The sequence below is a fragment of the Centruroides sculpturatus genome, unplaced genomic scaffold (assembly GCF_000671375.1).
Source record: "Centruroides sculpturatus isolate CEXI.00-Female unplaced genomic scaffold, Cexi_2.0 scaffold740, whole genome shotgun sequence".
NCBI lineage: Eukaryota > Metazoa > Arthropoda > Arachnida > Scorpiones > Buthidae > Centruroides > Centruroides sculpturatus.
The window spans coordinates 58063-73277 of NW_019385071.1; the positions used below are offsets into that span (position 1 = coordinate 58063).

The following is a 15215-nucleotide window of genomic DNA, read 5'->3' on the forward strand; positions in this document are numbered from 1 at the left end:
GGAGGTTAATTGATGCGGAAAATTTAATTTAACTTGGATACAGCGGAAAATAAAAATTCCGCTCGTAGTCAAATAAATAAAATCGTCTTAAATCTAGAATAGTGACCTCAGTGCATGACAAACTATATTTCGAAAATGGCTTGAACTTTTTTCAGAGAAACCAAGGCACACCACTTTCCAACTGGTTCTATTCCCTGAACACTGGGAGTTCGGGTCATGAATTCGCGCCATGCCAGACAGGCTGGCCACTGAGATTTCCAAGTTTTCTCCACCGGAATACAAGCCAGACCCTTAAAAAGATTTCGAGAAAAGAATTCCCTTTACGCAGATCGCATAACTGTAGCATTGCCGTAACTGTAAATCTTACCATAAATTAAATAAAACTTCACTGATATATATTACTTCAATAAAGAATGTGTACAAGTTCACAAGCGGCTGGAGATAATATCACTGAGGGTTGGTACAGTACAGTACCTGGCCAACGGGATGGCGATGTGAAATTATCCGGGTTTCTTCACATTAGTAACATTTTAATAGGGGACAATTCCCATAAAATATTTCACGGGAAGCATCAGTCCCTCGAACGCATACACAATCTTCGGCAAATCGTCCAAGTGTCGTTATAGAAATAAAACAAATTATTAACATTGAAATGTCTACTTAGTCTATGGGACTTTTAATTGCTTAGCATTACGTTACGTGTACTTTTCATATTCCCGTAACGTAATAACGGGGTTTGACTATTATAATTTACGTATCTTACAACTCAATACTTACAACGACTTGTGTTTTCTTTGATACTGTATTAGATCTTTTAATTTTGTTTAGTTTTAATCATTCTATGAAAAAGATTTGAAAGTGACAATACAATATTTAAACAGAAAATGGCTTCTCAAACGGGAATCTAAAATGTTTTCTGAAAGATCTTAATATTTAAAAATTGGTGATTTTTACAGAAATTTATAAGTAATAAAATTAAATATTTGTCTACACCCCTACACAGTCTAGTTAAGCGCGCTGTCGTAGGCGTTGTTTTCGCTCTATTCCAGAGTTAACATTTACAAATATGACAGCTGTCGCATATTGCAAAATATATAACAGAGAAAGTAGGGCGATATGTCAAAAATTAAACCCTCAAAAATGTTTACATTTTTGGACTAGGGGACCTTTAAACGTCGAGTTAATGCGATAAAAAAAATCGGGGGTAATTTCTGTATGTATGGATCTTAGTGTGTGTTCGTATGGGGGCACTATTTTAAGAAAAGGAGGGCACAATTAACTGTTTATGAACTTCCTATGAAAATCGAAGGTTACGTTATTCAAATATTACGTATTCAAATATTTTTCCCTGTAAGGAAAAAATATTTGAATTGATATAACGTCCCTTATAGGAACGCATAACGATATAACGTCCCTTATAGAAACGCAACATTTGGGGGATGTTCCTATGAAAGATGCTTTCCGGGAGAACTTTTTAAGGTAACTGGCTCCTATTGAAACTTTACAGATGTAGAGAAAACCCGGAAAACCCTACGTGGCCAGCCTGTTTGGCGAGGCGCAAACCCACAGTGCCAGTGTTCAGGGAGCAGAGCCGATTAGTCATTGGTGGACACACATATCTTTTCAAAAAATTTTCAAAAATATGAATTTAAAATGGAAAATATTAGCCATTTTAATTTATTTACAAAAATGATTAAAAATAATGTAAAAGTAAATTTTCACGTACGTTGAACGAAGGCGCAGGTGATGTTTTCGTGTGAAATGTTATATAAAACGAGTGACACATAGCAGTACAGTACATATGTTTTAAACGGCTTTGCATAAACGACGTATAAGTAGTTTATAAAGTCCATTATATTTTAACACGTAGCCGTAGTTTGCAGTGAGGTAAGATTTTTTTCCTCTTTTCGTATGTTACAGAAAGCTTTAGAGTGATTAGAATTAAATTGATGGTTTTCAAACACGCGTGGAGCCTGCTCTACAAAACCGAATAGAACGAAACTAGGTACATGTAGTGTACAAAGCAGATCGTGTGTAAATTTATGAGAAAAAATTAATTGAAACTGTAACCATCGGGCAAATCTGGCGTTGTTCAGTCGAAAACGTGTTTGTGGCTGTTTTTTGAAAGATCGTGTATATTACATGCGGCCGGATGAATAAAATCACTACACACAGATTTTAGTGCATGTTCGAACAGCATTAGGAATAATATAGCATAGTTAATTATGTGCCAGAGTTAATTCTACACTATTTTATTTGTCACTTTTACCAATTTTTTCTAATGCTTTAAAATTATTACAACCGAGAAACATAATGTGATCAAATGCAACTACTTAATTTCATCTCATAACAAGTTATATTTTTTAAAATAAAAATGTGTGAAGATTTTTATTATGCCTAATTACTGACAAATAATAAACTTTAAATAAAGTGAATAACTGATATAAGTAATTTACTTAATATTTAATAAGCGAATATTCTTAATATATTGCAGCAACGTGAAGACATTATGATTAACGGAAAATTATTCGTTATTGTTTGTTGTGTTATCTTCATCATTGTTACCGAAGAGGATGAAAAAGAATCCTTTTGTATGGAAATTTGCGGTGAGATTTATAACTTTACGTTCAGATTTAATTTGTTAATTGTGCTTAAAAATTCGAAAATGTTTCTTTTTAGAAAATAAAATGGATTCTGTCTTTTGTCTTTTTTCCGGATTTACAGATGACGTAAGCATGTTTTGATTACTTTTAAATTATAATTGATGTAAATTAAACGAAAGTTCTTAAAATACAGATTCTTGACATCTTGTACGATTGTGCTCTACCGTTCATTCCTAATAATTCCAATTATTTTGCCATCTATTATATTTTCTTTTCGGGCGATGTGGTAAGTAGAAAATATATTCTTTATAAAGGATCATTAATAATAACTATTTTCTATATAAAGTACAATTTGTATTTACTACTAACACTAGTATTTTTGCTCGGTATTTTCTTTTCGTTTGAGAAGAAAACAGTGTTTAAGTTAGTTTTTATCAAAAAATTATTTTTACACTCAGCTTTTAAAAATTTCATTCACCATTTTCACCCTTGTTTACGCCATTTTATATTAGTGAACATTTAACTAATTTGTAAATATTTGATGCAAAATTTGAGATTTGTATAAGTTTTTATAAAATAATTTTTCTGTATTTAAATTAAATAGTAAATTATTAATACAATTTGTCTTAAAGACAATCGTTAAAATATTCATTAAATGATACGGTTTAATTAAAAAACTAAGTTTTACGTTCGAGTAGAGCTTTCCTGCAGAAATTTCTTTTATATTTTAGAATATAGCATACTACTTTAATTATGTCCATGCATTCGTAATGCATCATTATGCACTATGTAACAAATATTTTCTACATTTTCACTCAATACTTTTGTCCAATTTTAGTGCATTTTATGTTTAATGATTTATATTTTTTTGTTTTATTTTTAACATATAATTATAATGAAATACTAACCGTACTTATTTTTTCTTTATTTTTATTTAGGACATATACCCTATCTATGTAGACTGCGTGCTAAGCAACTTTACAGACGAACAGATCGATCACGTTTTAAACGTTGGACAAGTAAGTTCTTATACCTAACTTCCTAATAACACTGATCTATCGCTAGTCATCACCTTATCAAGGCGAGAAACGTAAGTACTGTAGTTCCAATGAACCGTACAGCATCGCTGTATAAAGCTTTCAGTAATGTTACTCATTACTAAGGGACTTTATGTTCAGTGGTTTTATGCACTGGACCACCGTTGAGCTTCCTAAAAATTGTTTAGAGAAGTAACAGGATCGAATTAATCCAAAAATTTTCTGATTTTTGTTTGTATTAATATACACATACTAATTTTACTTTTTGATTTATTTTCACACATTTTTTAAAGTTAATAATCGTTTGTATTATTTTCAGGACTGCTTAGTAAAATATAATGTCACTCACTTCCCGTAGAAGTTCTAAAATATTTTTTGTAATTTGGAAACATTCGAATGAAATCTTTATATTTTTATTCGCACTTATTGCTATATACAATGAAGAATAACGTAATTCACTTCTTTTCAATTAATTAATTAAAGTTTTAAAATGTTCTGACAGGTTATTAGTCCTACGTAATGTTGTTTTAAATGTATTAAAATAGTTTAATAAATTTTAATTATGCAAGAATATTCCCAATTGTTGACAATCTGTCTTTTGTCTGACTGTTGTCTGTCTATCGTTAAACTCGAAAACGTTAGATAGATTAAAATCGAGAGCAGATATGGAATATACAACGATTCTGAGATCCCAATTACTTGTATACGAACTGCCGGAGCTAATCACGAGATTTTTTTAAATTAAAAGATGAGTAAAAACTTCGGCTGGGCATTGTGACGGTGTTTATTTCTTTGTATTGCTTCACGTAAACGTATTACTTAAACACGAATATAATTTTAACAATATAATGTTTCTATTTTACATGAAAGAAAAAAAAAGTAGACATGCGTGTGAAAATGCAGTCAATACATATAGCACTTCTACAGCTACAAAAGATGTCAATAATTTCTTAAAATATTTAGAAAATTGATGAATATTTAGTTCTTCATTTTATTTTTCACAGTTCTATCTTTCAAGAACATTAAATATTCATTCTCATTTTGATGTTTATGAACTATGTCATATTTCGGGAGGGCGATTAATTAGTTAAATTAATATGTAGTTAGTTTGGAAGTGGTAAAACCCAACTTTCTTTTCTCACTACATGGCATTTATGATGTCCTCAGATCTGATAGATCAGTGTTTTTAAACCTGTGGGTCGCGGGTAAAAGAAAAACACAAGTGTTTATAGGTCCTACACTACAATCAAAAAAACTACAATTTCAGTGAGAAGGCTGTGCCTGTTTATTTTAGAGTACAATTGGTTTTTTGATCGATATTTAGGTCTCAACAGAAAGACACTTAAATACGTAGTTTTTAAAATCACTGACATCACTGACTGAATATGGCTGTGGGGAGTCGCCAGAATTTTTTAACTTGTAAAGAGGTTCGCTTATTCAAAAAGGTTGAAAAACACTGTGATAGATAACCGACGATTGAATTACTAAAAAGACAACGAAATTGAGAGGGCAGAAAACAACGGCGACATGGATAAACACCCGGGCTCAAAATATCAATTTCAAAACAAACATAGACAACAAGGATGTTCAAAGAGTAGGATTACGAAGAGTATTTACGGACGGTTGGAGGAGAGCAGAAGGAGTTTGTTGTGAGATCGCAATCTTTGACCCAAAAAAACATTAAGAATTATCAGGCTTGCTTTATAATAGCGAATTATTGCACAGTCACCCAAGTAGAGCTTTGAGGTATTTTCAAAGCCTTACAACATAGTGACAAAAAACTCCAATGATACAAGGGACGTACAATAATATACACCGACATCAGGGTAGTTATTCACCCCTGAAAACGAAAATAGAAGAACTTTACTTGCACACGAAATAATAGAATTGGCTCATAAAATTTACGGCAACAAAATACTCAAATTCCATTGGATCCCCAGTCATAAAGAGTACGATGGAAACGAGACTGCCGACATGTTGGCTAACAAAGCAGCAAAATGTAACCTTCCAATAACATATACTAGAATACAAATCAAAGCAGTTAAGCAAAAATTAAAGAAATAATAGATCAAAGATCGCAATAAGAATGGGAACACTCAAACACAGGTAGAACATTGTATCGCTTCATACTGACGATCGCCGCCAGAAAAATGTGTAGACATCTTAAACCTACTTACGAAGTAACTTAATGTTTACTAGGACACGGTAACTTTAATGAATATCTCTGTAGATTTGAAAAGAGAAATACCAATAAGTGCGATTCAGACAGTGACAGTATTGACGACGTGACATTTACACTAATTCCAGTGCAGCAAATACGAACATTCTGGTGAAAACTTTATGAGACAATGTGTTTTGGCTGGCTCAAATTGGCCACCAAAGCAGAAAATAAAATGTTATAAACTCTGTAAATTTTTAAAAGCAACGAAAAAACTGTCTGCAAAAGAAAACAGTCAGAATATCCACAAAAGTGGAAAAACTACTACAAGTGAAGAAATTGATTAAATTGATCAACAAACAACGGATCATTTTGTAGTCTACTTATTGTATATAATTGTATATATGTTACATATATTCACATTATAACTTTCGATGTAAACAAAGTAAATTGGTTTTTTTTTTTCTTGATTAATAAATTCTGTTTGAAGACCACTCTTCAGACCACTTTCCCTTCACCTCTTAATCTTTTATCTAATATATCACTATTACTCCTTCCTTCCTTTCATTTCTTTCAGGGCTAAGTCAGTCAAACACACAGACAGCCCTCTTAATCTTTACTCTAATGCAGTGGTTCCCAACCTTTTTTCATTAAGGTACTCCGTGACATGACATATCTCTAGATTGTACCCCTCATTTAAGAAATTTAGTGAGTACACGTATTGTTAATTTAACTTATTGTAACTTTAAAAAAAAAAGTAAATAAAAAAATGTATGATAAAGTTGTGATTGTTGCAAGGAACATATTTTACCTAATAATTTTTTAATACTATTAGTTTGTCATACATAATATATTATTTTTACTGCCATAATAACTAACTTTTTTCTGTACCCCTAAACAACCTATCGTGTACCCCTAGGGGTACGCGTACCACAGGTTGGGAATCGCTGCTCTAATGTAATGTTATTATTTATTGTATCATCTTCAAATACTTTCAAAATTTCAATATGTTTTCGTATTTTTCAGTTTATTTCATGATTTTCTGTCATTATGAACTTAATACATTTATATACAACTTCACAACCTTCCTTGTCTTAATAGTGTGGCAACGATAAAACTATTAAATTGTTTACGTAGCATATACGGAAACATTTTAGACTAGAATTGCTACTTATGTCATAGTGCTCTTGGTGAATTTTTGTGATTCATCCTTTGTAAAATATTTATTCTAATTTTGTTTCAGTCTTTCCCTGATACGATAAGCTCTCCAATTATTACAGCCGATTTTATTAAGCTAATAAATTTATACTGAATTTATGTTGTGAGCTAAAAGCTTTACGTAATAGTAAGAATAGTATGAGCTTTCTTCATAATTACTATTAATACCATCTTTATTAAGAAACTTCCATAATGTTTTGAAAATGTGATTCATGTCTGAATCGATGTCGTTTGAATGCACGAATATAATGACAATTTTAATCAATATCTATAAATTCTTTGACACGGTAAACAAGTAAATGCATTGCAATGTAAACTTAATAAATTAGGATGAGTTTCTATGCGTGACAAACATCACTTAAAAGACTAAAGAAGTTCAGTTTGGATAGCGAACGAATCGAATATCACGTCACTAAAACTACTGTCCTGAAATTCTATGAAATTTTGAGAAAATTTCCTGTTATATTTTGCTTTATCGGCTAGAACACTGCATCAGTCTGAACTCGAATATCGGAAAAAAAATCGCCTGAACTACTTCATGACATTCCGATGAATTACTATAGTGTAGATCCAATCGAAATTTGTTCTTGAAAACTACGAATTTGGGGTTTCAACAATCAGAGTTTTAAAAAGACGACATTCTATTTCTTCTGTAGTGCAAAAAATTACTATATTTTAATATGGCACTGATTACTAAGTTATGGAATTTTATTGATTAACGGAACAGGTATTGTTTTCTAAATTAATTTGCTATATACATGGTTGTTTTCTATGTTTCATGACATTTACAATATGTATACGTTTGAACTAGCTCTGAAAAATTCGTAATATTACAGCATACTTTTTAAAAGTATTCATCATTTTACTTTGTGTGGATCAATGTCGTTGTATCTTGAGATAGTCGTGAACAATTACTCAATATTTATTATTTCAAAATCAGAAAATTACCGTAAATATTGAAGAGTATTTAAAATATATTTTCAATAGTTTATTCGCTTTTCCATGGCAAATTCAACAAAACATGAAATTATTAACTCGTTTCGCACTCATTTTACTTTCTGTATACATAGAGTGGCTTTTTAAAAAGATATATATATGTACATTGCACGAGATTTTAGACGATAAATTTTCTCTCAGACAAATCAATATTTTCCATTAGTGTCATTAATAAAATTCTAGTAGATTTAGATTATGCATTTTTCTGATAAAAGGTATATGTTTGCTAGAAAAATATGTGGCATTTCAAAATGTCCAGTACATCGAAAATCATTTCCGGAAGCTCGTTCTGATTAAAACTAAACAGTGCTTCACTTTCTTATGCACACAACATGCACTGACCACATGCATTTACTTACACATAATTACTGTTTGGAATGTAGTTTCGATCTAGATCATTAACGTTCAAGGTCTTCGAATCGTAGATGTAACATCCACCTCTATTCGTCGATAAATTAACAGTAAATTTATTCGTTTATCTTACCTTTAACTTTAGTAAATGAAGGTCTTTCATGAAATACTTTACAAACGAAAAACTGTTTAAAAGACGTAAATTCGAGGATTTAGGTTGGATCGATTAATTGGATGACAAAAACATTTCATAATTTAAAATAGAATTTAATCACACTTCTAAAATGTGCGTAAAAATATTTATTTTAATTCGATTTTATTCGTTAAATACTTATTGCTTTTTCGCTATTGATAACGTTTCGGTATTTTGATTTTTCTTATTGTTACTGATGCTGTGATTAGTAACGATGTTGGATTTATAAAACAGAATTTTGTAATTATTTAATAATTTTAAATTTTGCAGATAGATCTTCATGTCCTCGCATGTATATCGATCGACGTGTGAATATTGTTGGTGATAAAGATGAATAATTTAAGGAAAACTCAATGTAAGTATGGAAAATACATCATGTGGTAAATTCAAAAATTGTAGTTTTATTAAATACAGCAATTATTTGATACACTGTGCATATTTATACACCAAAATTGAGATAAATTTATTTCGAATCGACAGAAATCAGTCGACTTATCACATGCAAAGTTTATACAAATTTTCATTGTTTGTTTTCGAACTTTGGGAAGAAATACAGTAAAATCTCTGGTGTCAAAGTCTTCATCACACGATAAGCTCATTTCAGCGAACTTTAAAGCTGTACTCCCTTCAGAATGTGAATTATTTAAATGTATATTGTAACACAAATATATATGGTGTTCTATATTATTGTGAGAACCGAGGGGATTAGTTGACCCCACTTACCGGCGGCTCTGTCAGAGGATGGCCTTATAGGAGGGCGAAATGAAACGTGTGGGGAGGTCAATGAGTAAGTCGACATGTTTCCAAATAAATACACATGTTGAATGAGTATAACACATTTAATAAGGAACTATAAAATTATACATATCAAAGGCAAAAGTGAATAGCTACAAAAATTCTATTCTACGTCGCTACAATGACTCGTCTTTCTTATGGAACATCTAAGTTCTATTCTCTAAGGTAAGCTAAGAGATGAGAGAGAGACCTCACAGAGAGAAAGTATACAAATAGATTTCTTAAAAATACTTCTAAGTTCTGATCCGTAATAAGGATAGTTGGTCAAAACGTTCTGGATCAGCACAGCAGTTATGGCGTCCAAGCCTTCTTTATACTATTTTTGAGGGGTGAGAACTGTCAAATAATTGATGATTTATAACGACACCTGTCAGTTGTGTCCGATCTAGATCCAGCTGGTACGGAACGTTGACGATGTATTCTTTTGTCGGATCGTTGATATTGGTCTACTAAAGGTGAAATTTTATGATATAAATTCCTACGAATTTGACAGTTCTCTCCCATTATTCTAAATATATAAAATTACTTGTCCTGACTGACTGACTGACTGAATGATTGATTCATCATCGCCCAAAGCAAACCGCTGAACCTGAAGAGGTGAAATTTGGTACACAATTAGGGTACGTCATGAAAACGCGCACTAAGAAGAAATTTTTCGAAATTCCTAGGTTGAGGGAAGAGGGAGAGAATTAACGATTAACCGGAAGAATGGCTTCTACTGTACTATTTTGGATTCGTTTTTTTTTTTGTTTTCAACTACGTTTAGTCTTCACTGAGTACTTAGGTGTATTGAATTAATAACATTTCAGACATTGTTATAAATATTTTTATCTATTCCAATTCAAAAATGTTCGAACCGTTTTATTTAAATATAAATAATACTGAATATAAATAGGGTTTGCTTGCAAAATCCTCGCGGACAAAGACGCTGGTAACAGCTAGTTATTATATATTTTGACAATATCTTCTCAGATTTGACAGTAATTTCTAGATTGTTTATATTAAGGCAATTATTATCATGTTGTTATAGTTGTCTTACAGGTGTCCCCAGACACGTGCCACGTGTAGCTAAAGGACAGGTGAGAAACGCCGCTTATTACTTTCTTTTAAACGTCTGTTCTTGCCTTGTTGATTTAATCGTCGATCTAATTTATCGGTATAGACTGTGACATTTAATCCGAGGAAAGAGTTTTGATCGTTGATTGTAGACTGTCCCTTTTTTTCTGTAGAATTATTAAGGTTAGGAAAGAAACGATAGTAATTTAAACAATACAAAAAAATGGTAAAAGCAGAATATCACATTATGATATTTTNCGGACAAAGACGCTGGTAACAGCTAGTTATTATATATTTTGACAATATCTTCTCAGATTTGACAGTAATTTCTAGATTGTTTATATTAAGGCAATTATTATCATGTTGTTATAGTTATCTTACAGGTGTCCCCAGACACGTGCCACGTGCAGCTAAAGGAGAGGTGAGAAACGCCGCTTATTAGTTTCTTTTAAACGTCTGTTCTTGCCTTGTTGATTTAATCGTCGATCTAATTTATCGGTATAGACTGTGACATTTAATCAGAGGAAAGAGTTTTGATCGTTGATTGTAGACTGTCCCTTTTTTTCTGTAGAATTATTAAGGTTAGGAAAGAAACGATAGTAATTTAAACAATACAAAAAAATGGTAAAAGCAGAATATCACATCATGATATTTTATTTAAAAACACATTTATAGATTAATAATTATATAATGAACAAAGCTAAATTATTAAATCCGTCCACACTAAAGATATGACACACGACCTCCTGTATTCCGTTACCCTTCTACTATAAATACCAAAACTTAATAGCATCGAACTTCCAAATGCAAAAACCTCCCTGCAAAACTTCAAAAATTTTCGACGTAAAGCACGTGACATATTAAGCTTCGAACATCGTGAACAAAACTAGATCCATATTAGCATGTATATACAAAAATAATCTCGAATTCTTCTTTTGTTCGTTTATGGACGTTTCATGTCCACCGAGTCAAAGAATGTAAAAATTTTAGGATTTACTTTTTGATACCCATACTTCCCTGTTTTGTTTATAAGAGTGGAGAAAGTAATAAACAAATCTAAAGTAAATTTTGTTTTAATACAGAGTGATAACATTTGTGAATATTTTAAAATTAACGCTTTAGACTTTAAACGTTTTTTTATATTCTTATATTTTCAGATTTGTCAATATCAGAATATTATCAATGTCGAAGAACAGACAGGAATTCAGTTAATATTCAAAGTAAAATTCTATCGCCAGAAGGATTTCTTACTCATTGCTTTACTAAAATGTCAGAAAAGTTTATAAATTTTCAACGTGAAGAGAACGAAAGCTGGGAGAATAAGTTGAATATGTTGGAAAATGAAATTATAAATGAAGAAATAAGAAAAATTTGGTATAATGTTAGTTATTTTTTATATACAATCGGTATCTAAAATTGACATTTCATCACCAAAAGTTTACTTTTTCATTTAAGACGTAAATGAAAAATAAAGAATTGCAGTAGACAATGTCAAACGAAAATCGAAACAATAGGAAGCACTAATTTCATACTCACAACTAAATATAATACATTGAAGAATGTAAATAATGTTTCGTTATCCACTTATTATGACACTAATATAAGAAATATAATGCCTCATTTCATTTACTATTGGAAATAAGAAATTGCGTGTATGAAACAAAAAAAAAGTTTAATTTTCAAGATTTTTGAATGTTTAATCTATGCTAAGTTCATTTTAACCTACTAATTTTTCACAATAAACAGCAGAAAAAATAATGCATCTAAACTACAAATAGCATTGTCAAATTAATCTGTTTATCAAACTAATTTAAATATTTTACTACGTATTATTCTTATTCATTATTGTATTTGATCTTTATGGATATGATACATTAAACAGTAGTAACAATTTATATAACGCTTTAATGTTCAAAAAATGAAACAATTCTATAAGCTAAGGCTGCAAACTTTTGCATATTACCTTTTTTTCTATGCAGCTAAAATAAAAATAATACAAATTTTATATAAAAATATTCATACATCAATATCATCACCAGAGAGTGGACTAGTTCATACACAATTGAAATTTATTACTTGGCTTAAACATTATCTAAATGACTTGAAACTGGATCGCAATATTTTGTAATTTACTACGTTTTAAACATAATTTGCATTTTCATAAGTATTCAAAACTAGCAAAAAATTATTCATTGTGTCGTTTTCACTTTTTATTGTGAAATTTACTCGTATAAAGCTTATAAAGAAAACAATGAAAAAATTGATTTCAAAAAGTAGAAAATTGTTCACCAAAAGAAAAGAAGTAGATTACAGTTGGACACAATCGGATCGTTGTCCCGTATATAACTTCCAAGCAATACTTTCTGTTACCAAAGTGTTTGGTATCGATCCGATAGAAGAGTGCAGTTGCGTGAAAAATATAGACAACATAAATCATCATAAAATTTACAGTAAGTTGTATAAATTTCATGTAAATTTATCTGAATTTTGCTATTGGCTCTCTGCATTAATCATTTTCTTGTTTATATTTAACAAAAATATTATTTGTTCACGAGGTTTTCGTGGATTTGGCAAATATGAATCAGAAGTTATTGTTATCGTTGTAATTCTACTCTTATACATCTCCATACAATTTTCAATTTTGAAGTGAACAAAGATTTCGGGGCACTTCATGAAAAGCACATACCAAGGCGAAGCAAAGTTAGCAGAACATGCAGAATTATTTCTCTTGAAATGTTTGGTATTTGTGTTTGTCATCGTTCTGATTGTTTCAAATGGAATAACCGTGCTGATTTATCAATCAATCAACGATGATAGCGCAAGTAAAATGGAAGCAGTTGTCTGTTCTGTAACATTTTCACTTGGATCAATACACTTGATAGGACAAATATTCTCAGTTTTTTTATGTCTGCACCTATTCTTACGCTCATTGCGAAAAGACTTATAAAATTAAGTGAAGTCTTAGAAATATTAACCGGAAAATCTCACTGTTTGAAGATGAAACTACAAGAATTCTGTGAAAAACATACAGATTTATGGGAGATTATTCAGATGATCAACGACAGAATAAATGTTTTATGTCCATTGCTATATATTCATTTCATTTACGAAACTTGTTTTCTCTGTTTTTTGCAATATTTTACGACATAAACGTTTACATTCGTCTTATAGTTAGTTGCATATCCATATTATTTTTTGTAGGATGTTTGCTGGTTTCCTGGTCTCTGTCTCGTTTCACATCAATGGAAAGTGAAAATTTATTACTACTTTGTCGATTATTGATAGTTTAGTTTAGATAAAAAACTATTTTTCAATGTAACAGTGAAACACAATTTGATGATATACAGAGTTTTGAGTATGCTTGTAATTAAAAAAACTCATAAAAAATTGACATTTTCATAAGCAATCGTTATTAGAAATCGCTGAGTAACAGAACAAGGTATACAATAGTCAAATTCAAAAATCACACGTTTAAGAACGTTTCTAACAAATAAAAATTACACAAACTTACGATGTTCACAATAGCTACAAATGGCAATGTTTAAGATATTTACAACGTAGATTTCACGCACACAAAAGAAATTAGGGTCGAAATCGTCAATTAATCCAAAACTAGCCCGTCGAAAAGACATTTTGGGACATATTCCTAAGATGTGGTTAGATGTATTATCGTTCTGGCGTTTGTTAAAGAAAATAGCAAGACGAAACAAACTTCCTTCAACAAGTTTGTTTGATCAACCTCGAGTTTCCTTAGCCGAACTTAGGCAAGTTAATTTTTCTGCCTAAACTCTATCTTTTTATATGGATTGAAGATAGTGCTAATTGACCAATCATCGCTTCGTAGTAGTATCAGAGACCCGGCCCCGTAAGAATGAGAAACGTCGGCCAATCAGAGATCCTGCTTTGAAAACTAACGGTCGTTTCTCGATTTGAGTTTCTATGGCGACAACCGTTGCTCGTTTGAAAAAGATAAAAAGCACGGGAAACGTATGTCCAGACGCTACCATCCAGACACCTCTACGGCCGAGGATCAAACTGAGCTTACTTAAGCGTGTTTAATCCCCTAACCAACACCAAGGCAATCTTACATGGCAAAAATTGTCTGATCAGACCGAACTGACCCGTCTTCCGGAACATTCGAGAAAATTACTCATCCACGCTCACAGACGCCTTTCCTTACAGATGTCTAATAACCGATTCCCTTGTTATGCTGTAACCACGACAAAGCGTTAGCGTTACTGTGTACTTTCCCCTTTCGGTATTCGATCTGAATATCGTAGATTTGTAACGCAAGAGCCCATTGGACTTCTACACCTTTAACTTATGACACGCGAAGGCTATCGGCCTTTCCTGTCCTTTCAGCTAGAATTGTGCTAAACAAACAACGATAGCATGATTCGATGCATCCGTTATTAGGACGAATGGTCTCTTCGGTTCTAGAGAAAACAGAAACGGAGCTCGTCCGAGTTTTGTCTTTACTGGCTTACTCCCGTATAATGAGCACTATTCTCTTAGCACCTTACATAGTTCGGTCTATGCTGGTGCCAGGAGATGTGGAGGGATTTCCCTGACTTTCCCCGTTTTTTTGTCCGCGATTGTGTAACTGTCGTGCTGACGTGTTTCAACCAATTTTCCAAAGCTTGCGTCAGAATCTACTACCGCTCTGACAGCACAAATTTTTCTTTTGATATTTTCTGAGTCGGTCCCCGTGGACTCATTTTGTTTTAATTTATTCGGTAGTTTCCCTCTCATTCTCATCTTTTTACTATGAAGAGTTTTTCTCACAGGTCTCCGTAATTGTAATCCAG

At 31.7% G+C, this 15215-nt stretch overlaps 1 protein-coding gene across 2 annotated transcripts; it reads left to right on the plus strand.

The window, feature by feature from the left end:
- The first annotated feature begins 1787 nt into the window (after positions 1–1787).
- Positions 1788–4364, plus strand: LOC111634227. 2 transcript variants are annotated; one of them, XM_023378952.1, is made up of 6 exons: positions 1788–1887; positions 2495–2606; positions 2680–2729; positions 2797–2889; positions 3542–3622; positions 3960–4364. In XM_023378952.1, exons 2-6 carry the CDS (start codon positions 2510–2512, stop codon positions 3996–3998), a joined length of 360 nt encoding a protein of 119 aa, XP_023234720.1. In that variant the 5' UTR covers positions 1788–1887; positions 2495–2509; the 3' UTR covers positions 3999–4364. The 2 variants fall into 2 exon arrangements, with proteins under 2 accessions (XP_023234720.1, XP_023234721.1); XM_023378953.1 differs by having other exon boundaries at positions 2725–2729.
- Positions 4365–15215: the final 10851 nt, after the last annotated feature.

Coding starts and splice junctions, on each gene's coding strand:
- LOC111634227 (XM_023378952.1), top strand. CDS start 2,510: ATGATTAACGGAAAATTATTCGTTATTGTTTGTTGTGTTATCTTCATC. Junction 2,730..2,796: donor TTTCCGGATTTACAGATGAC/GTAAGCATGTTT, acceptor CTTAAAATACAG/ATTCTTGACATCTTGTACGA. Junction 2,890..3,541: donor TTTTCTTTTCGGGCGATGTG/GTAAGTAGAAAA, acceptor ATTTTTATTTAG/GACATATACCCTATCTATGT.